At 41.4% G+C, this 23,865-nt stretch overlaps 1 protein-coding gene across 2 annotated transcripts; it reads left to right on the forward strand.

Moving 5' to 3' along the window:
• Nucleotides 1–4,287: 4,287 nt before the first annotated feature.
• On the forward strand, nt 4,288–23,344 carry LOC101852253 (BSD domain-containing protein 1). Of its 2 annotated transcripts, XM_035970551.1 has the most exons (10): nt 4,288–4,374; nt 6,534–6,609; nt 8,410–8,526; nt 9,983–10,141; nt 10,729–10,899; nt 13,341–13,479; nt 15,197–16,597; nt 19,052–19,063; nt 21,831–21,943; nt 22,506–23,344. In XM_035970551.1, the coding sequence occupies exons 1-10, from the start codon at nt 4,364–4,366 to the stop codon at nt 22,530–22,532; spliced, it is 2,226 nt and encodes a 741-aa protein (XP_035826444.1). In that variant the 5' UTR covers nt 4,288–4,363; the 3' UTR covers nt 22,533–23,344. The 2 variants fall into 2 exon arrangements, with proteins under 2 accessions (XP_035826444.1, XP_035826445.1); XM_035970552.1 differs by lacking the exon at nt 19,052–19,063 and having other exon boundaries at nt 4,289–4,374.
• The last annotated feature ends 521 nt before the right edge of the window (nt 23,345–23,865 follow it).

Genomic DNA, 23,865 nt, shown 5'->3' on the forward strand with positions numbered 1-23,865 from the left:
CTTTACTCTTCTTGTTAGGTCTAACTTATTCTAAGCTTGACTACGCCTGTTCAGTTTTCTGGATCTGCAAGACTTCGTGTTGTAAACTAGACCCCGTAGAGAACCAAGGCCTCCGCCTCACCATTGGGGGTGTTCCGCACATCCCCTCTAGAGGGTAGCATTCTCTTCAGACCAAAGACGGAGAGAAAATTCTTCAAATTTTAATTAATGTATCTAAAATATTGGATAAAGAATAATGGATTGGAAACACGATCAATGAGTTTATTAATAGAATTATCGAGACCCTTTTGGACTCGATTGAGAAATCAAGCGCCTTCTGATATAATTTTGAGAGATACTGTACTGTATGTATGGTGTATATCAGATTTGGGAGAGACGAGCCAGGACGCAGTGAATCCCTTACTTTGAGGATTGTCGCCTAGCCCAGAATTTTTTTTAAAAATCGCAGCTAACACTGATTTCATTTTCGGGATCAGTATTAGTCTATCAAAGTAGAGAGGCTTGCGAGGAATTTGATTTTATGCGATATTTGTTCAAGCACTAGACTTTGTTTTTTTAAAATTATGTTCATAAATATGAAGACAATCAAACTATAAAGACTTGGTTGAGTTTCTGTGAACGCAATTGCGAGCACAGAAATTCAAATTTTGCTATACACACGCGGCGTGCAAGGTATCATAGTTTGCTTAGCGCACGCAATTATAATATAGACACGTTGAGTCTACGCACAGTGTCAGGTTCAGACTGTCGTACCTAACTGGGAGAGGGGGGAGCTGTCACAATTTCATTTAAGTAGCCTACATGTATTTGAGTATTGATGACAGTCGTAATTACAACACTTTAACACTGTAGTTGTAACTTAAGTTTTTTATTCCCCACCTTCAATTTGGTGGAGTAGAGATAGTAGTCCCTATAAAATCTCAATTCAGCTTGTGTTGTTCAATATTTTTTCCTTTTTAGATGCACATCAAAGCAAATTACTTTTTAAAATTTCAGCAATGGATGTTCTTTCGTTAAAATTAAAAACAATGTAAGGGGGGGGGGGGGGGGGGGGGGGGGGGGGGGGGCTGCACCCCCAAAGTCAAAATTCTGCTCAGAATTATGGAATTTGAGTTGTAGGCATTTTTAGCTTCCTCAGCCTCTCCTACAACTATTTCATCGCATGAGAACGTCCCAAAAACCGTATTTTTCCCATACCGGACATGTTTGTCACCGCCAGTTCCTCATAAAGTCGGTATTTTATTTTTCTTTATCGGCCGTTTTCTCAAAACGCGACTTTTCTCTATACTTTTTTTAATAACGTTACCATTTTTCTTGCAATCTTCATGAAATTTTCACAGAATGAAAAGAAGATGTAATAATAAAAATTTGTACTAGAATTTTTTATATATATATTGAATACATTTTTGTTGGTGGTGTCTGGAGTGTGGATTTTCACAGATTTTTTGCAAACTTGAATGTTACCTCAGGAAAAAATTCATTGAAAATTTTCGCATTCGTTTATGAAAAAAACAACAGACAAACTTTTAGATCTAATGTTTGTGAACTTGCTTGCAAAAGAAAACTCAATTAATTTCCGTGAGCGATAAGTGCGGTATTCATTACGTAAGACATGTCAACAAAATCCAATATGGCCGCCGTATCCATGGAAACGAAACTTTTTTTCTCAAATTTGATTGCGGATTTTAAGACTCTTTACTATGCTTGTTATATGTATGAAATTTGGTAAAATTCGGTCTGGTAATTAGCGAGATAGCCTTCAGGTGTAGCCCCTCCCCTCCTTAAAAAATAATAATTTATTCAATTCATACGATCAATCAATCATTCATTTACTCTTTTTGAGTGTCAGTGATAACTTCCATCATGCAGAGCACAGTCGAGGCCTGTGACAAACTGGCATGCTTCCGAAGAAGGGACATTGAATCTATAAGAACGGCAACTATTGAGTGATTTGAAGGAAAGCCGCCCAGATGTTATGCATCCTCACGTTTTCTGTTTTTCTGAGGCGGTTTTCAGCTGAAAATCAGAGGAATTCAAAAAGTTTGAAAATGAAAAGAACAGTTGTACAGACTGCATGAAGGTTTCTGTATTTCTTATCTCAATAATAAGGTACAAGAGTGAAGACTCGGGTGATTTATCCATTCTTATCCTCTCGCCTAAGCCCGGTTATGCGAGTGGGAGAAAAGGGAAAACATAATTCTGAGGGGCAAATTTAAGAAGAGGGAAAATTAACTCGTATGTGCTAGCAAGGTTCAAATCCATGATTGGCTTAGAGGACTACTACAACTAGATAATTTGACTACATATCAGATATAGGGAACTGTCAAAAATGTTAGTTAGAACGGTAATAAAGGAACAAGTCCATAGGTTGAAATAAATCTTATCTATTGAGCAAACATTATAAACAATGCAAGATTTAGATACATGTATAACGACAAATGATTGTTAACATGATAATGATGATAACTAGAATGAAATTTACTCACTTTATCAAAACCCAGGACGAAAATCGAAACAACATCCTCCCCACAGATACATTACCGAAGAATCATCAAAGGGATAACGAGATACATCTTCACTCGTTCTGACATCACGGAAGCAACAGCCACATCTCGGAAAGAGGGTATCTGGCGAAGTGGCGTTCTACAATGCCAAAAAGCTACAGCCGTTCTCCTTTCTCCCAAGCACAAAAACCTACATTTTATAGAATATCACTCACACGAAATGTGTTCAGGGCACATTAACGTGTGAGAATAAAAAAAGAAAGAATGCATCAAGCCCACGCCCCCCCCAAAAAAAACCCCAAAAAACCCAACGATGTGTATTGAGTTGGAATGGGAACATTTAGAAAAAGTAAAAGTATAAAAATGCCTAAGTATTCCATGAATCCATGAAAAATTTAACAGGAAAAAATGAACTCAGCGCAATGGAAACGCTAAGAGATTCGAAGGGAAACATTCTAATGAAAAACGAAGGCATATTGCTGTCAGGTGAGTTGAATACATAGGAAATCTGTATTCTGATGATGAGAGAGTCAAGGTTCCAGATAATTCAAAGAAGGGAGACATAAGTAGATGAAGAGTACTTAACGATGAAGTTTCTGCAGCTTGTAGAGGAAAAAAAGAAAAAAAAGGAAAGGCATTTGGTCGAGATAAAGTTTGTATTGAACTTATCAATGTACTTGGCGACAGCGGTGTAGAAATTCTGACGAAAATGTTCAACGTCATCTGTAAACAGAGAAAACAGTGCATGGCAATTCCTAAACACGACACGAGCATTACTCGCACATAATGACAGAACCAATCATGCTGACTACATTCCCTGCACTTTGCTGTTGTCCACCCCGGGAACGTTTTGTGGTACCACACCCCACTTTGGTCGCAAGAGATCACATTATTTATTATTCTCTTCTTCTTTGTCGAACAGTCTACATTTGCAGTGTATCTGAAGAAAGCTCATCAGTTCCTGTCGCTCACAGCACTTCTGGGCAGATTTTGCAATTGACCAACATTACTTTGTTTCGGCTCTCGACTGTCTTTGATCGGTGGACCACCCATGTTGTGTGTGTTTCCTTAGAATAATATTGCGACAGTGCCTCTTTAGACAAAAGAAAGTGGGCGAAAACATCATCTCGCGCATAAAGACCATTCACGCGCCAAGTGCCACGGAAGCCAAAGCCGACTCGTACGCCACAGCATTAGATCTACGGCACAGAATAATGTGCATAGCAAAGTATGATGTATGATACATTGCACGCAATTTCGTGCGTATAGCAAAAAAGTACGCAGTTGTATGCGCTTATAGACACTCCCTGAATCCTGAAGACTTCGTGATAAAAAAAAGAAAGCCATCCCTGTGTAGGCGAATATATTTCGCTTTAGAAACTTTTTTTTTTTTTTTTTTGGGGGGGGGGGGGGGTCCAAATTAGCCTTGTTTTGTTTCTTTCTTTTGTGAAGTAAGAGTGCACGAATGAGAATTGCACAATAATTGGAACATGTAAACCGTATTACTATGCAGTTCGATGAAAGTGAAAGTTCTTGTACATAACTGCAACGAATCTGATACGATTAATCGTTTCGTGAAACCATGACCGTTGATTTTATTAAATTTATGTCAGTATACTTCTCTCTTTACTTAGCCTACACATCAATTGAGCCGTTTTCTCAAAGTCACTCTATTTTTCTCACTGTCACTCAAACAGTGTGAGCCATTTGCCCAGAGACCGTAAAAGCACCAGCTAGCCTATCAGCTCAATCTGCACATTCATATCAGGTATTAATGAGTTACTTCCCTTGTCTCTATTCAGGTTCTGCAGAAAAGTCTGGGAGCTGAAAACGCTGGACCAAAATAATAACAAACAACAATGGCGGACGGGTAAGGGGATGACATCACCTGAATCTCAAACGTCTCTTGTATCATTTACTTGACCCTGTGTCCAACAAATAAACGTCATTTTTTTCTTTTCGTAAACCATTTACCCGCATTAGTTTGTAGATATATTTCAAGTTTACTAAGTACACTTACGTAGATCTAATTCAAAAAAGGAATAGGAGGAAGGTTAGGCTGATGACTGAAGATGAAGGCCCCACACACAGTCACAGTCCACTGGGTCTGGACTTGGAGACTCGTGATTAATGATTAAATAACGGATTTGGGATGACAAATTCAATAAACCAGCCACCTAAATCTTACTGCTTTTATGACTGTTTTTCCTTTTGAAATGACTACCCTCACCCGGGGTGAGAATAAAAGTACGATCGACCTCTCATCCTGGGTACATGCCAGCTTTGGCTACTTTGGCTATTCTCACCAGGTGTGAAACATGACCTGTTTTTCCTAATTTCGGAATACTGTCTATCAGTGTGGAAGATCAAATTAGCAAAAGCAAAGAAAAAATTATGTTATAGCACAAAAGTGCTAATAATTTTGTCTATAAAGATGATGGAGCCAAACTACACGCGGGTCGCCATTTTGTTTTGCCCGCCAGTTCTCGCAAGATCTACTCCTCCTCTTTCTCTATCTCTCTCTCTCTCTGTCTTCTTCTTAATACTGTCTATCGGTGTGGACAATCAAATTGACAAAAACAAAGAAAAAATGATTTTAGAACACTTTTAAAAGTAAATTAATTTGGTCGTCTACAAAGATGCTACGGCTATTTAACTTTTCCAATCAAGCCGAACTATGCGGGTCGCCATTTTCTTTTGCCCGGAAGTTCTCACGCTACTCATCTTTCTCTGTCTCTCTCTCTCTCTCTCCCTCCCCCCCCCCCTCCCTCTTTCTCCCTCACTGCCCACAGACAAAATTACATGCTTTCAACACTAAGAGCGCTGGAACGTTTGTTCACGGCACAGAATTCTACCCTTCTGTTATCACAATGTAGAATTCTGTGGTTCACGGTGAACACTACACTGGTTGGCCTCTAGAGGCTATCACGGTAAACGCACTCTGGGTGAGAACCAAAAGGTTCACCACGGGTGAGAATAGCGGTGGCCTTTTGAATTTTCCTTGGCGTACCTTTACTTTTTGAAATCTAAATTCTGGTTTACAAATTAGGTGCTTGCTTGCAAGCTGGAGAAGGGGATTGCCTTTGGAGTGACTGCACAACAATGCAGGCAGAACAATTTAACTAGATGGAAGTATAAAACAGGATGACTTATAAAACAGAGAATAAGAACCCTCGTTGACTTCAAATAATTTGCTTGTAACCATGAGCACTGTGAATGAAATACAGTTAAGTGGAAATTGGGCCTCAACCCCCTAATTTTAACTTGAAGATGATCAAAATTGGGACCTGCTAAAGGATTTATAGTCACCAAGCAGTTTATCATGACCAATTCTTCGGAGACCAAAAAAAAAAAAGAAGACTTAAAATTATTTTACGAGTTAGCCTACAACTGTGGCTTCATTCGACCTAACTCTAACATGTCTTTCAATCTTCAAACATTTTTCATTTTGTGAAAGCACGGTATGGATCAGTAATGTGTGTGTACAACATTATTTTTTTGTGTGAAATGGTTACTGAGTCAGAGGTTGTAGTACATTGTGAGAGGCTTGGAATCTTTAATTTAGACACCAAAAGAGAACCGCTCTAAAACATAATTCGATAAGTACCTTTTATTTTACTGTTTGATGCTCCCAAATTTAGGCAATGGTGTATCTTAGTAGGAATGAGCCAATATTGTTCAAGAAAGTAACTTAGTGAATGTTTTTCTTTACTTGTGCCAGTGACGATGTTTGTTAAATTATGTGTTTGGATTTTCATGATGATCTATCAACTAATCATGTGTGTGAAAGTCGGTTTACTTCTCTACTTGAAAATGAAAAGAAATAAACCCGACCACCCATTGTATTTACATGTTTAAAAGTTTGAAAAACCAAAAAAACATGCAATAACGTAGAGCGTTTGTCAACTTGAACATTGTTTCCTCCTTCTTTTTAAAGCTGATCTTTCCTTGAGTAAGAAAGTGTGATTAATTAGAAAGACGGACTGAAGAAAGTTTAATGTTCATGAGTTGTTGTTTGTTGTGTTACAGAGGAAAAGAGCAGAGTCCAGCTGATAACAGCTGGGAGAGCTGGCTAGGGGGGTGGATGCAAACAGCAAAAGAGAAAGTAAGTAGTTTTGTATACATCGAAACGATTTTGAGTTGTATGTTTTAATTTGGTGTCTTTGAGTAGATCGTGTTCTTATCTAATATAATATCTGAGAGACTTACTTTCCCCGCCTTTCTCTCTTTATAAAGTGGGCAGCAAAGGCAATTAGTAAATATATTAATAAACCTTTGTGGTTAAAATAGCCTTTGGAAAATTTTTGAGAAATGATCATGTACGAGTCAATAACACGGTCCAGAGATGTACGAAGATTTGATGAGTCTGCTGAATTGGACATTCTTTGAGCATTCGTCACTGAAAAACTGTGAGTTATGCCAAATGCAACTAGCCTTTCCTTTTTTTTTTTGGTGGTACTATATCTATCTCTACATTTTGATAAAATCAAAGCGAATATATATACGCTGGCAGTCACAAAAGAAACATGCATGGCCAGTTTCACCAGTATTAGATAATAATTAGTCTAGTTAAACAACTTTTTTTCCTTATCTCAAAAGTAGCAGGGCTGCCCATCATTTTGAATCTGGTGGAATCGTTACGATTTCTATTCAGTTGTACAAAAATATGATTGTATTCCAATTTTTAAAAATTTCGGCTACCACAAACCACTTCCTGGTGAATACGGAGAGAAAAACTACCAGACCCAGACAGTCTAAGTCATTACGTCACGTGCAGCTGTCTAACTTTAACATCTTCTTTGCACTGAACCCTAGTAGTCGCTCAGTGCAACTTTACCCTTAGAAAAACATTAGACTAAGGCAAACATTAGGATGTTGACAAGGTGTTTGAAAATTCTTGCCCCCACCTGTGTTTTGGGTGACAGCCTAGACCAGTGAGAATCTTTAAAAAAAGTGATCATAGTTTGAAGCTTGATACCATGTTAAAACTCGCTAGGGTGGGTGCGTGGCATGGTGTGTTGTGATACACAATCAGGTTCAAAGGCTTGTGGCATACTCTGTAGTTTCAAAGGTTTCTTTTGCTTTTGCAAGCATTTACAACCCCGGTCCCCTACAGCGCCCTTTTATTTCGTAAATTAATAAACTAGATGATGACAAGTCGGCCAGACCTCTTTTTTTTTTCACGCCTTTGTTTACATAACATTTATACGCCTAATGACTTTTATAACCCCTGTCCCCTATACCCGAGTAAGGAAGACTGTCATTGGCCAGTTTACAAATTTTTGAGCCAGATTACTAATTTTCTAGTTGTTGATTACTAAAACATATATGTGTGGTGTGCTGACAAAATGAGTTACTTCTCGCAATCCACAAATGGAGATATTGGCCAAAAATCGACATTAGGATCAAATTTGTAGATTTTCTATTGATGCCATATTCTTTAACTATAACCCGTCTTTTATTATTTCATACTTATAAATTGTAAAAACTTCACCTGCAAGCGTGATGTGTCTATTTCCTTAAGGTTAGAATCCGAGAAGTAATTCATTTTGTCAGCTCGCGTCACAGATATGTTTGTTGGTGGGCGGCCCTGAAGTAGCGAAAACAACATTTTGCTAAGGCGGTCGGCAGTGATGATAATATACAGCTTTGTTCGACATTTTCTTCCTAATTGTATTGTTTCTTGCACTGAAGGAAAAGTGTGAGTTTGCTGGGGAAATAGTGGATGTTTTCAGTGATAGCAAATCTTAGATTTGTCTGCAGGAAGTTCAACAGAAGAATTTTTTTAAAGAATTGCAAACTAATCTTATGAAATATAAAAGTTGTTTTTGATTTTAGGGTTTCATTGGTGTTGAGTATAAATTAACTGTCGAATTAATCCCCCCCCCCCCCAATTTCTTTACAGTCTACTTCGGCACTGGAGTTTGTGAAGAATGACTTGGCAGAATTCACTTGTACGATGCAGAAAGAGACGGAGAAAGTTGTGGAAAAGACGAGCTCCCAGCTTAAAGATTCCCTCAATGTAAGTCTTTGATGTGGTTGTTTACATTCCGCTGAAGCTGAACATGGTTAATCTAAAAACAGCAAACAGTGTCAAACTGAAAAAGGAGAAAATCCACAATTTTTTTCCTTCTATTTGAGCAAGTGCTCTAAACTGAAAATAAGAAGAAAATTCGGTGGTCACTTGTACAGGGCTGCCTAAATCTACCGATTTTTCCTGTAGTGACCGGATTTCGACCTGTTCTACCACCATACCGATAAAAGTGTCATAACTACCGGATTTGCAATGGGTGCCGAGATTAAAAGAAAAAAAAAAAGCCCATTCTGGACAGCTTCTAATCTTCCTTGTTTTTGCGAAAATCCGCACACATTCCGAAAGTCTCGTACTTTCCGCATTGTCATATCAACTCCATATGTTGAAGAAAAATAGAAAGAGAAGACAGTATTTAAAAATGAGCTTATCGGCATTCCGTAGCAAAGGATCAGTACTTAATGCATGCCTCCGTAACCTGTTGGATATTTACGGTAACTCTCAGCAGGAAGTTGGACACATGTAGTAGAAACTGCCAGGTTGCACATTTCACACCTCTGTGCAGTTCGGTCGGCAATAGATTTTCACTTACAAATCGGCTAAAATCTGGGTACTCGCGATAGGTAATCTTTCTCCTTCCTTTCATTCATCCATTTTTTCTGTCTATCTTTAGGTTTTTGCTGCGGCTGAAAAATTTATTGCATTTATCTAGAAAACTGAATTGTGAATGTAGAAAGAAAATTGGTATCAGAACAAAACCTGATCAAATCTGACTAAATCTATAGAATTTGTCAATAGCGGTATGAGGATTCTATGTCTTCAGGATAAGGCTGCAGTGCAAGAAACTGGTGCTAAAATATAAAAGAATAAGTGGAAGTGGTGCTTTGACGTTTTGGCATTGGACAGTTGAGCGCGTAAATGAAGGAAAAGTAGAGTGCAGCAAGTTAGAGTACAGGCTTGGTGATTGGCCTACTTTGCCAGTGGTGCAATGACAAATTGAATAATGGCAATGGGAAAATATCATTTTTAACCTCTGGAAAGCTCTAAATTTCACTTTTTTCTGGGACTAAAAAGTATCATTGATGAGCTATGACGTTGTGTTATGACAGAATGTGTGTGAGAAGCGAAAATTGCTGTGAACAATCATATTTTCCACATGACGGAGATGTATTATGTTTTATATACATTTATGGAGAAAAGTTTTTTAATCTAGCCTCAATTGTGGAAGAATAGGATTGAATTAAGACAAATTGACTCAAACTGCTGTGCAAAGTATGGGTGACATTGATTCACCCGTTAAAGAGATATTTGAGGATAAGTTGCGGCTCGAATTTTTGACCGCACTATAAAACTAACTCGAAACTCAATCAAATGTTGTGCAGACCGTGTGAACGTGTATGTCACTTGCCCCTCGACTCATCACACATGTCACCCGTGTTTATTTCAGAGGGAAAATACAGCCCAGGCTACAAGCAAGGTGAAGGCCGGCCTGACCTCTTTCCTGGACAACATCTCCAAGGTTCTGGTGATCCCCCCTGATGAGGATGATGAGTACGTCCCCATGAAAGTGGCGGCAGACGGCAGTGGCTTGTACGACAGGGGAAAGGTACCAGGAACCTGCAGTTCTTGTCTCTTTCTCTTTAGCCTATTCATACTGGCAAAATTGTTCGAGAAACAAAAGTTGTCGTTTTAGACAGGTAGAAATCTTGGATAGTGTCATAGAAGAGAAAAAATGCATGTGGGGGGGGGGGGAGGAGATGGTTGTTTGCATCGGTGATTGTCTTGGAAAGGTAGACCGTAAAGCAGGTTTGACTGTACATGCCATGGATGGTTGGAGGGTGCCACTGATAAGTCTTACTTTATTTCTTTCCTTTTTATTTGTTCTGTCAATCTTACATCCTCCTGTCCATCTTACTTTTCCCTGAGCAGCCAGAAGAGTACTTGGACTGGGCATCTGTTCTGTAGCGGTTAGGCACTTTGCCGTCTTTGCTGTCTCTCACAGGAGACCGGAGTGCAGAGAATTTGTTTCGAGTATCTCTGTCTTTCTCCTGGGATGTTGTATCCCTCTCAACCCGGGTTCATCCTCGCAGGCAGGTGAGAAGTCCGCCTCCTAAATGATGTAAATTGTGTCGATGTAAAATTGTAAAAACACGTACATGAAAAGAATTCTGTTGTTTTTTTTCTCACACCTAGGCTCGGTTACATGCCCTTCAGCTGGATGCCGGCACGTACATTGACCCCCCACGCTGCCCGCCCGAACAGTTTGCCATGTGGCAGGAGAGCTTCGACCTTGACGTTCACAAGGGCCAGATCTCAGAGCTTCTGGTGTCCAAGGTGGAGGTTCGAGCCCTGTATACCAAACTGGTAGGTCTTTCATTCCGGGGTGGGGGAGGGGAGAGGTCAGAGCTTGATTTTGTGGTGTACAGGTTAGAGGTTGATAGTTACAACTGCATTTCTGTATAGTTCATGTCCACACTCTACAGCAAGCTCTATGTGCTTTATAACTGTTCTTTCCTAGCAGACCTTTGAACTCTCAGAAACACTCTCAGCTATCTAAGAGCATACAGTGCAAGAAGTCGATTGCAAGGGCTCAGACAATAACAGTCTGAGATCTTTCACTGTCCATAGCTGGGTGATGTAAGGAATATTGGTAGAAAGTGTCTTTTTCAAGGACCCACCGTCAGGCACCTGACAGGATTCGAACCTACAACGTGATTGCGAGTCTGAGAGCCTAACCACTAGGCCACGGACACTTTGTCTTGTAGAGGTCAGAGGTTGACCTTGTCATGTAGAGGTCAGAGGTTATAGATGGTCTTGTCTTGTAGAAGTCGTAGGCCATGGGTCAGATTCATCAGTACTTTGTACATTTTTTATATCTCTTCTTTATATGTATCAGTGTCTGTGGTGTAGCAGTTAGGCTTTTTGCTGTCACACACAGGAGACCTGAGTGTGATTTCTGCGTGAGGAGAATATTGATATTTATCGAGCATCTTCATCTTTCTGCTGGAATGCTGAATCCCTCTTAGCCTGGGCTGGACCTGACAAGGAGGGTGGGAAGCCCACCTTTTAAAAAATTTTAAAAAACATACATTATTATTATTATTATTTTTTAAATGTTTGCTTTATGCTGTGGAGATTGGTGCAGGTTCTAGGTTGGTGGGTTTTCATAGTCCTGACAGGACCTTTGGTGAGAACGAACCAGTCAACAAATACCGGTTTCAGTTTACATGAGGGCTTGAGATAGAAAAAGTCATTTATGGGATATTGCTGGAGTGATGTTGAATAAGTCTTTACCCGGACCATGAAAGTATTGTCGTAAACTGTCAAACTTAAAGTTTGTGATTTCTATCTTTCTGGAGCGCTGCTTGTGCAGTTGTTGGAAAATCCAGTGAGTGTTGAGAACTTGGGAGCACTTTTAGAACTTGGGAGCACTTTTGAGTTTACATTCCTTGAATTTTAGGAACCTCCTTGAAAACTCTTTGAATATTGCTGGATTAGACATGAGAAAAAATTTTGTCTGAAAACTGAAACTACGATTTCTTTGGACAATTGTAGGCCTATGAGAAATAAGCTTTCGGCATGAATTTCTTGACCAAATCTCTTTGAATTTTAAAAAGTTCTTCTTGAAATCTCTTAGAAATATCCTTGAATTTGGTGGGGAGTTCATGGCAGGAACCATGTTAGGAGAGTAGCTCTTGAATACAAGGGAAGTTGGGACGACAGTTTCTCCCGCCACACGACAAGGCAGCTCTGACAATCTAAGCCGGGTTGCGAGGGAATTCTCCCTCACCCTCCTTGTTCACCCTCTGACCTTTTCCTACATCTAAAAAGAAAACATGCTGGAAGGACAGCATTTCCGTAATGATGAAGATACTATATATTATTATGTTGAAGATACTATATATGTGTGTGTGCCTATAGAAAGGTACCAAAAGTCGCCACTGACCGTTTTTAGCTACAGGCCGATAATGACAAAAAATCACTTTTTTGACCTGCAGACCTAAAAGTGTTTCCTTTAAAAAATGATAGTGCCACCATTTTTTCAACAATGTGTTAAATGGGTTTTCATTGATTTGACTTCTACGCATTTTATTTTGAATACTTTTGAGACTAGGGTATTTAAAAGTTTGTATGTGTCCTAAACTAAAAAGCTAATTTTTTCAAAATTAGATCTTTATACCCTACCTCACAAAATGTGCAATATCTCAAAAACTACTTGAGATATCTAAAAAAAAATTAAAAACATTGTGTTCAGCATTGAATTTCCTATAAGGTACAACCCTTAACTCAAAATGGTCAAAATCCGACTTTTCGTACCTTTATTTAGGCACACGCACATATGATGAAGATACTAGTTATGACAAAGATACTATATATGACGAAGATACTATATATGACGAAGATACTATATATGATGAAGATACTATACTATATCTGCAGAGGAGGAATGGTTAAACGCGCCCTCCAGGTCATATTATGCTCAAACACTTCTGAAGGTCAAACAAAAATGGCAAAAGTGTGTCAATTTGCAGGTTGACTATGTAGAGATGTCACGTTAATAGTGTCAAATGTCTAGCTTGCTTCTTTCACAGTCAGGATAAAAACTGGTCAGCTTGATTTTGTATAGGTTGTGTACCGCCTGGGAAAAATTGTTCTGGCTTCTGCTCAGTGCTGTTCTCTAAGTTAACTGTAAACTGTTGCGTGACCTTCATCGGAGAAATCCGGCCATGCTGACGGTCGTGTTTGTGTGTGTCTCCTCCCTCCCCCCCCCCCCCCCCCACCACTACCACCATACACACACGCAGGTCCCCGGGGAAGTGTCCCACCTGGAGTTCTGGCAGAGATATTTCTTCCGCGTGCACCAGCTGGAGGTGGACGAGGCCAGAAAGAGGGCGCTCATGCTGCGGGCCGACCAGGCCAGGGGGGACTCGCTTGGATGGGACGGTACTGTCGGATAGAAGCTGTTTGCTGTTTGCTGTACTGTCTGCTGTTGGCTGTACTGTCTGTTGTTGGCTGTACTGTCTGGTGTTGGCTGTACCGTCTGTTGTTGGTTGTACTGTCTGCTGTTGGCTGTACTGTCTGTTGTTGGCTGAACTGTCTGTTGTTGGCTGTTTGCTGTACTGTCTGCTGTTTGCTGTACTGTCTGCTGTTGGCTGTACTGTCTGTTGTTGGCTGTACTGTCTGTTGTTGGCTGTACTGTCTGCTGTTCGCTGTTTGCTGTACTGTCTGCTGTTGGCTGTTTGCTGTACTGTCTGCTGTTGGCTGTTTGCTGTACTGTCTGCTGGTGGCTGTTTGCTGTACTGTCTGCTGGTGGCTGTTTGCTGTACTGTCTGCTGGTGGCTGTTTGCTGTACTGTCTGCTGTTGGGGGGTTGGGGCAGCAGTATGACGAGATTTGACTATATTATATTGATGTACTTCTGTTCACTCAAACGAACAAACATGTTTTTGTGTTTTGTACACATAGAATAAGAAATGTATGCAAATCTCTCTGCCTCTATTCGTAGAAGCGTTGTGATCATATAGATGGGCGTTTGTGGTGTAGTGGTTGGGCGCTTCGCTATCGCATGCAGGAAACCTGAGTTTTGATTCCCGAGTGGGGAGAAATTTGTATCGAGTATCTCAGTCTTGCTGCTGGGATGTTGTATCCCTCTCAGCCCGGGGACGGTAGTTGGCAGGTGCTGTGGCGTGGTTTGCTCCTTCTTTCCTATCAAATAACTATCGTCTTTGTCTCTCCTCCTTTTTTATGTTTGTTACTCTCTTGTAACACCTCTAATCTTCGGCACTAATATTACCTTATTGTGTTGCAAGTGCCGTAAAATTCTTACCCACTGAAACTCTCAGCCCGGTTTGGCCCTGACAGGCATGGTTGGAAGCCAACATCTTAAACGATCTGAATTGTGTCGTTAGGGGTGTAAGAATGCCTAAATTTAAAAAGAAAGTAAAAGATTTCTGACTCTTTGACCTACCATAGACGCACATTCGTTGTGATTATGTGGTTATTCTCTTCCTGCCTGGGTGGTTGGAGGGTGCCACTTCTTGTTTTATTCTGTTTGCTTTAGTTAGGTTTTACTGCGTTCGCAACTGCATAAGGTCATATGAGCGCCAAGGGGTGGATGTCAACCAAGAAGTCAAAACGGGGAATCAGGCTTACTCTGCTCACCTCTCTAGCCTCAACAGCACAAAGTCTGCTTTACTCTCAAGGCACCCCGGAAATAACAGTTCTCAGGAGAGTGGTCCCACTTCTTTTTTTTCCCTCTGTTGTATCTATCTGTCGTGCTTTGTCCCTGCACTACATAATAATTGAAATGATAATAAATTGCATTTATATAGCGCATTTCCATAAAGAAGTGCTCCATGCACTGTACAATAATATAAAGAACATATGCAGCGCACAGCTGCAATAGTAATCCTCTTTCTCTCTCTCTCTCTCTCTCTCACTCTGTCTCTGTCTCTCCCTCGTACACATTGATGACATCACACTGTCATAAATTGTTACAGAACAGAACAGCATGAATAAACGATACTGAGAGAACGTAATAGATACTGAGAGAACATAATATTTGTACTGGGAATGTCAGAAATTAGAGATTGAAGCAATATGACTCTGTTATTGTATCAATGTGCTCCTTTTCACTCAAACTGTTGCTGTTTCTGTGCCAGATGACGACTGGAGCGGTGGGGAAGAGGATGATGGTAATCATAGTGACTGGGAGAAACTTGCCCGACCCCCTCAGTCGCAGGCTGCCTCGCCCGCGGACGCTGCCATAGCTGCAGCAACCCTCAAGGCCACACCTACCGTCGTCGCCAGTGTGGGTCCCGTGCCAGAGGAAGTTGTACAGCCCGTGGAGACCAGGGACACTTCCCAGGTTTCTCTCGAGAGTCCTGGGGATTTGGCAGGGTCAGACTGCGTTGAGGGTCGTGAGGAGCCGGCCAGTGACAGGCTCGCGGGAGATAACGGAACTGCTCGTCCTTCGACAGCTGAGTCGGTGAGGTCAGAACAGCAGGGAGTTCAGGAGAAAGAGTTGCCGGCCCCTGAAAGTTGTCCGTCTGCTGAAGATAAGGAGGACTCCTGTTCTACTTCCAAGAATGATTCGGACGCTCTCGGTGTCTCCGAATCGGTGGCCACCTCTCAGATGGCGACTTCTGACCTCTGGAGTCTGCATATCCCTCAGGACAGAGACACGGCCAGTGCTGCCCCCTCACCCCAGCGACCTTCACCTCTCAAGGACACAGACTCGGGCTCTTCCTCCTCAACGACGTCCTCAGCAAGCACTCAGCGAGGCGAGCGGTCGCCAGATGTGTCCGTCGTACAACAGGAAGTGGTCTCTGTGTGTGCCGCAGCCGCAGGTGGGGACGTCTCGTCGGCAGAGGTGAGAGTTACTGCCCCTGTCTCGGCGGACGGGGCGGCCTGTGGTGCTGCCGACGTGTTGACCTCATCTGTGGGACCCCAGGGGGAGAGAAGTAGTGCCGAGCCAGAGGTCGGGTCAGAGGTCACGCCCTCAGCCTCGGTGGTGGCAGCAGCTGTCCGACATGTGGGGCAGACGGAAGAGGAGAAGTCTCCACCTGCCACCTCGGCCCCTTCAGTACAGCAGCCGGGGCCAAGTTCTGCGGAGAATTCTACCGCACCCCCCAAACCCGCTGACTCGCCAACTGTCCCACCACCCAAACCCACTGAAACGCCTACTGCCCCACCCCCCAAACCCACTGACACTCCTACTGCCCCACCCCCCAAACCCGCTGACACGCCTACTGCCCCACCCCCCAAACCCGCTGACACTCCTACCACAAAGGTTGCGGAAGATGAGAAAAGGCATCAGTTGACGGATGTTGACACAGGCGTGCCACAGAGCGGAGAGGAGAGCGGACAGAAGATGGAGAGCCAAGTGGAGCCGGCGGCGGCTGGGGTGTCTGGAAAGGAAGGTGGCTCGGGGGCTGTGTCGTCGATTGCCGCGCCCTTGTCCGACCAGGATGTGGCTGAGCAGATGGCTATGAAGGTCAAGGGTGACATGGTGGTCGTGGGCGATCGCGGGAGCCCGTCGTCCGAGTCTAGCGGCACGAAAGGTGGGTCAGGCGTCTGTATTGTTTGTTTTTTGTGATGAGAGCAGTGCATGAGACGAGACCTTTTTCTGTAAAGCTGAACAAGTACAGTACAGTGTGGGCGGTTGGCGGGTGCTCTGCTGTGGTTTCCTATCCACCCTCTGTCATCCTTGTCTCTTCTCCTTTTCACTGCATGTTACTCTCTAAAAACACTTCTAATCTCGGTGCTTATGTGACGTAATATTTAGTGCTACAAGTGCTATAAACTAAAACTGAAACTAAAACCCAAACCTTTGGGCGACTAGAAATAGTCTGGATATTGCAACATTACTGAGGGTCACTGAATACAGGAGGAAGTGGAGAGTCATGATCGCTGATGTCTGTTCTAGATCTGGAGCTTGCAAAAGAGAGTTGCCTGTCTTAACATTTTAATTTTTAATATTTTTTTTTATGGGGGGGGGGGGTGGTTCTTCCCTGTAGGAAGAGAAGGAAGACGTTGCAATATTTTCTTAGTGGTTTGTGTTGACTCTAGACCCAGCATGTCCTTACTTGTCAACTTTAGAGCGTTAAATTGTTACCATGTTCGGTTTACCAATGATAATAAACAGCAGTTGTTGTATAGTGCATATCCCCGCTCTACAGCATGCTCTTTGTGCTTTGCAATCTGTATTATTACCCCAGCAGACCCTAACACTCTCAGAAACATTATCAGCTTCCCGGGAAAAATACCGTGCAAGCAGCCCATTAAGCACTCAAACACTAACAAACTGACGAGATCTTTTGCTGTCCATAGCTGGCTACCCGATTCCCGCTTATGTGATGGGAGGAAAATTCATAAGTGTCTTTTCCAAGGACACAACATCGGGCCCCTGACAAGGTTCGAATCCATGACAAAATGTTCCCTGTTGTTCGGGTTACCGAGACAACAGATATGTATAGCGACATTTGCTTGATGGAGTCGGGCGTCAGTGAATACCCTGGCACACATGCAGTTTAGTTTGCTCGCAGATTCTCAATGTAGTGTGTTGTCTTATTGCAACATATCAGCGAATACCCTCACAGATTCTCAATGTAGTTTGTTGTCTTATACCATGGCAACATATCAGCGAATACCTTCGCAGACTCTCAGTGTTTTTTTTGCTGTCTTGTAGCAACTAGAGCTGGACGAAAAATCGATTCCGGAGCCAATTCCCGCAATTAAAGCTACGGAAGAAAAGTTCCGACCCCTTTTTACGTAAACCAACGGTTGTCAGTTACTTTTATCACAAAAATTTTCTCCTTTTTTAGTAGACTTTATTTTTTTAAAATAAAAGTTGATGCTTCGTAGTGTTTCGAAATCAAGGTTATCCTAAATCCTGAAGCTGTTCAAAGCCTACCAAGTAACAACTGGAAAAAATCACATAATTAGAAAGTAATTGGATTCAGAGTCGATTCCTACGATTCCTAGCTTTCAATAATCGGGAATGTAGCCGCCCAGCTCTAATAGCAACACATCAGCGAATACCATAACAGACTCAGAGTGCTTTTTGCTGTCTTATATCAACATGTCAGCGAATACCCTTGCACACTCGCAGTGTTGTTTGTTGTCTTATAGCAACATATCGGCGAATACCCTCACAGATTCTCAATGTAGTTTGTTGTTTAATAGCAACATATCAGCGTATACCCTCACTGACTTTCAATGTATTTTGTTGTCTCTAAGTTTAAGCAACATATCGGCGAATACCCTTGCACACTCGCAGTGTAGTTTGTTGTCTTTTAGCAACATATCAGCAGTGAGCCGTTCAATTGTTCTGAGCCCAGAAAGCAAATGTTTCAGGACAGAGGAGGAGAAAGCTGTTTCAGTCGTTGAAAAAAATGTATCTCTTCTTTTATGTGCTTTTTCACTTTTTTTTTCCCTTCAATATTTTGAATTTGAATTTTTTAAAATTATTCCTTGAGCAACAGATACCACAGGTTACCCCTATCTGTACGCCCTGGGGTCATTTTGTACCCCGGGGTTGTATTCTTCACATTTTAGAATACTTCTAGTACGAAGGTCTCTTTTAAACTTTCAGTATTTCTCAAAAATCATTTTGACAGACTGCTTATGCAAAGCGTACAGATCGGATTAACGAGTAAATTTCCTCTTTGGAAAGTGGTGCCACAGAGTTCCCCACAACGTATGGATACGATAGTAAGACACGACGTACTGATAGGTTTAAGAAACTGTAATGGTATAAACGTTCTAGATTATGGAGGTGGTACTTCTGACCGTCTGGCCAAGGGCAGAGTCGTCGGTGTAAGATAAGTAAGAACAATAGCTGAGTCTTCTGGACTCGAGCATACTGGGAAGGCTTACAAGTTAAAAGAAAAAAATCAAATTGTAATTCTTTCTTTGTTTATGAGAGAGATGCTTTGTAGACAACAGAAGCATGGACCAAATTCTGAAATGTTGAAACATTACTCTCTTCTCTGTTCCCTGTCACATCGTCTCAGCTTGTGGTCACAGTAAGTGTTATACCTTGTTCTGTTTTTGGTTTGTGGAAATACTGACTCACTGACACACTGACTCACTGTCTCACACCATCACTGACTCACTGACTCTCACACTGTCACAGTTTTTGACCCGTTGGCCCTCCTTTGTTATTCTCTGGATATGGTCAGCTTCATTTCCAAGTTTGTTTTGTTGGAGTTGCGATTCCTCTCTCAAATAATTTTGATATCTCTCTCATCTGTCTTTGATTTTTCTCTCAAATAATTTTGATTTCTCCCTCAGCTGTCTTTGATATCTCTCTATCTCAACTGTCTTTGATGTCTCTCTGTCTCAGCTGTCTTTAATGTATCTCTGTCTCAACTGTCTTTAATGTATCTCTGTCTCAGCTGTCTTTAATGTATCTCTGTCTCACTGTCTTTAATGTCTCTCTGTCTCAACTGTCTTTAATGTATCTCTGTCTCAACTGTCTTTAATGTCTCTCTGTCTCAACTGTCTTTAATGTATCTCTGTCTCACTGTCTTTTATGTATCTCTGTCTCAACTGTCTTTTATGTCTCTCTGTCGGGATGTGGGAGCTCTTGGTGGGCAACCTGTACAAATGTACCAAGCCAAAGCAGCAAAATTTTATAGTATAGGCTAGAGAAAAAGAAAGAACTTTATTCTTTTTATGATTGTTCTTACACTTACATTATGTATTTTTCCGTGCTTTTTTCTATACTTGATCGCTCTTAAGGACAAGTGGGCTATCCCGAAAAATACTGTTTTGAGACAATCGAAGGTTAAGTTTTTGCCCCTTGTTCATTTTCTTTTAAAGTCAGGTAGAGTTTTCTCTATGACCAAATAAATATACACGCCAATGAAACCAAACTTCTCCTATAGCTGTCCCTGTCGTTTTATGCAAAACAAATTCTGAAATTATGCAAAAAATCAAAATTTTAGGTTGAGTACATCGTAACAGTTGTTGACGTTTTGTTGAACATATAATTTTTGTTTTGTTTTGCTTACTAACAATATACTGTTGTTATTTTTTTTTTCCTGTTCCGTTGACACCTCACATGCGTGGGCTGTTTCGCTCATGTGACTATTCCACTCGTGTGACTGTTCTGTTTGCATGCGGCTCGTCTGTACCTCTGGTCTACACTGTGCGATGGACCTTTGGCTTACCGACGGTCATCTATTGTTCATCCACTCACCTTGGTGTATCACTCTCCTGCTTGGTGATGGAACCGTTTGGTTTTTCTTTTCTCTCCCCTCCGTTTCCTTTTTGGCTGCTGACCACTGCTTGCTGCCCTGATTTGATGACACGCTGTTTTGCTTTTAACCCCCCACCTCCCCTCCCCCGCTCACTCCCCCACACTTCTTTTGCTAACATTTCGTGTTTGTTCTTTGTCTATCTCCGGACTTTGTCTATCTCTGGTCAATAATTGTTTGTTCTTTGTCTATCTCTGGTCTATAATTGTTGGTTCTTTGTCTATCTCGGGTCAATAATTGTTGGTTCTTTGTCTATGTCGGGTCAATAATTGTTGGTTCTTTGTCTATGTCGGGTCAATAATTGTTTGTTCTTTGTCTATGTCGGGTCAATAATTGTTGGTTCTTTGTCTATCTCGGGTCAATAATTGTTTGTTCTTTGTCTATGTCGGGTCAATAATTGTTGGTTCTTTGTCTATCTCGGGTCAATAATTGTTTGTATCTTGTCTATCTCGGGTCAATAATTGTTGGTTCTTTGTCTATCTCGGGTCAATAATTGTGCTGACATTTTGTGTTTGTTCTTTGTCTGTCTGCGGACAACAATCTTCTGACAATCTCCCCCTGTGTGGCTGATAACACCGGCCATTTGTGTATGACCAAACACATTTCACGTGGATGGCATTTGACATTTATTTTCTTTCCCTCTTTTTTGTTTATTTTTCAACCTTTCTTTAATTTTGTCATACACGCGCTGTCAACTGTGTGTTCCATTATCAAATCGAATGCCATTGCTTAATTTACAATATTAATTTTTCGTCTTTTTCAATTCTGAATCCTAATTACATTGTTCTGAATACTGCCATGATTTTTTGTTTATACTTTTTGCTGCTTGTCCGACTGTGTGTATGTGTTTGTGTGGTCAACTTGCTGTGTTGTGGTTACCTTCACGTGTTGTGTCTATTCCTCCTGTCCATCTCGCATTGCTTTGTGAATCCGCTGCTTCCTCATTAATTTTGTGTAACACATCCGACCTTGTTAATTTCCTATAACACATCCAACTTTGTTAATTTCCTGTAACACGTCCAACTTTGTTAATTTCCTATAACACGTCCAACTTTGTTAATTTCCTGTAACACATCCAATAACACACCCAACGTTGTTAATTTTGTGTAATACATCCAACCTTTTAAATTTCGTGCAACGCATCCCTTCCTGGTCATTTTGTATCTCATTGATGGGGCATTTTAAAAAAACGTCTATATTAATTTTTTTTTTAATTTATCCATGCTCTTATCCCTTCAATGTCTGTCAATCTGTCTGTCTCTCTCTGTCTCACTCTGTCTTTCTCTCTCACTCTGTCTTTCTCTCTCACTGTCTCTCTCTGTCTCTGTCTGTCTTTCTGTCTCTCTCTCTGTCTGTCTCTCCGTCTGTTTCTCTGTCTGTCTGTCTGTCTGTCTGTCTCTCTCTCTCTCTCTCTCTCTCTCTCTCTCTCTCTCTCTCTCTCTCTCTCGCCCTCTCCTGTAAATGTGCTCAGATGAGGGGTTTGATCTATCGCTGTGCACCGCTAAGCCCGACTTCCTCCATCTTGTGCCAGATCTAGGCCTGGAGGACGAGTGGGACCAGGACTTTGACCTTGAGCTCACGGAGGAGGACCTTAAGGCGGCCGAGGACATCGCCAAACGTCTGGGCGATAACATCAATGATGACGTGAGTGTGTGTGTGTGTTGGGTGTGTGTGTGGGGGGGGGGGGTGATAGCATCAATGATGACGTGAATGTGTGTGTGTGGGAGGGGGCGAACCCATAAGTTATGAGGTATATGTTGATTATCTAAGGTATACGTTTAATATGTGTGCAGTATTGTAAAGGAGGGTTAGACTGTGTTACCTATAAATAAGTTATAAGGTATATGTAATATATTTATTATGTGTGCAGTATTGTAAAGGAGAGTTAGACTGTTATCTATAAGTTATAAGGTATATGTTGATTGTGTGTGTGCAGTATGGTATAGGAGGGTTAGATTGCTACCCATAAGTTATAAGGTATATATATTTATTATGTGTGGAGTATGGTATAGGAGAGATATTGTTACCTATTAGTTATAAGGTATATGTTGATTATGTGTGTGCAGTATGGTATAGGAGGAGGGTGAGACTGTGTGGCTCATAAGTTCAAAAGTATATGTTAATTATGTATGCAGTATGGTATAGGGTTCCACTGGTTGTGCGTACAATGGATGAAATGTGACTGTGTCAACGTTTGTCTTCTCAGGATGATGACTGGGAGAACTGGGAGTGAACAAAGGTCAGGGGTCAAGGTCAGGCTTTGCAAGCGAGGCCTGGTTGTCTTCTTCTTGTCTTTGGTGCCTGCTGATTGGTTCTCTTGTGATATCTGACTCTGTTGTTGCCATGACGACGGCCATGTGAAGGGGAGGTGTGGGTGCCACTTCCTCCCCGTCCCCCGTACATGGCCGTCTCTCCGCACGTGTGACGGAAACAGGCGTCGTGTCTGGACCGGGATGCACACGTGGCTGTCAAGGTCATTGCTCTGACCTTGGCTGACCAAGTACGCTTGTGTCGGGGATGATTTGCTTGTACCTTCTCTGGGACAATTTGCTCGTCCGTTTATTGACAAATTGTTTATTGACAGATTGTTCGTTTATTGAGAGATTGTGTTGACAGATTGTTCATTTATTGACGGACTGTTTATTGACAGATTGTTCGTTTATTGACAGATTGCAATAACGTTGATATCTGGCATGTTGTGAGCCATTGCAATAACGACACGCCTTACACTTTGGCTGACTGGTGCAGTAATTCTGTCAGTGAGGGTTTCCGCGTATGTCTTCACAGAGTATGTGACAGTCGTGTCTTCCCGTCGTACAAAATCCTCGGCAAGCTGGCAAAATGTACTAAGCCAGAAAGCAAAACTTCACTGGAGAAAGATTTTTAAAAACTTTCATTCTTATAACAGTTGTACCTGCATTATGTATCTTTTCTTGCTTTTTTCAACATTTAGAATAGATTGGAATTTGAACTAAGTGTTGTCTTGAGAATACGCAACCGATACAACAGATTAAGAGACTGCAATAAATTTGTCAGGAAAGTTTTCCAAATTTTGAGCTTTGTACATCTGAACTGGTGCCTGTCGACCTATGTGTTATGAAGTGGTGGAACCAGGCGCTCGTCAATTTTTGGACGTATTATTATGGAGTTATTGGTACCATCTTAAAGCTTGTTCAATTGTTTTTTCGCGTTCAATGAATTTGAAAAAAATATCCATGTAGCTTACTTGAATAGAGGTCGAGATATTTGCGATTGAAGAAGGTGGAGAAGCCTGGTTTCAGAGGTCAAATTAGTGGAAAAAATGGCTGCCAAAATTGGTAACTTCAATAGCTAATGAGTCCTTCAAAACTGAAAAATGACATCTTTTGTGTCTTTAATCAAAGTTTGTCAGTAAAGGTCACCTGGAAATGTGTTATTATACGGATATAAAAGTAGTTGAGCCAAAAAATAAAATTCGGTAAAAATGTCCAGACTTGCGGGAAAATGTCTTTTTCTCCGATTTCGTTATTTTGACGAGCGCCTGATTTCACAGCGCTGCCTCACATTTGTTCTTTGATCATACGAAA

This window comes from Aplysia californica, unplaced genomic scaffold (genome assembly GCF_000002075.1).
Source record: "Aplysia californica isolate F4 #8 unplaced genomic scaffold, AplCal3.0 scaffold00284, whole genome shotgun sequence".
NCBI lineage: Eukaryota > Metazoa > Mollusca > Gastropoda > Aplysiida > Aplysiidae > Aplysia > Aplysia californica.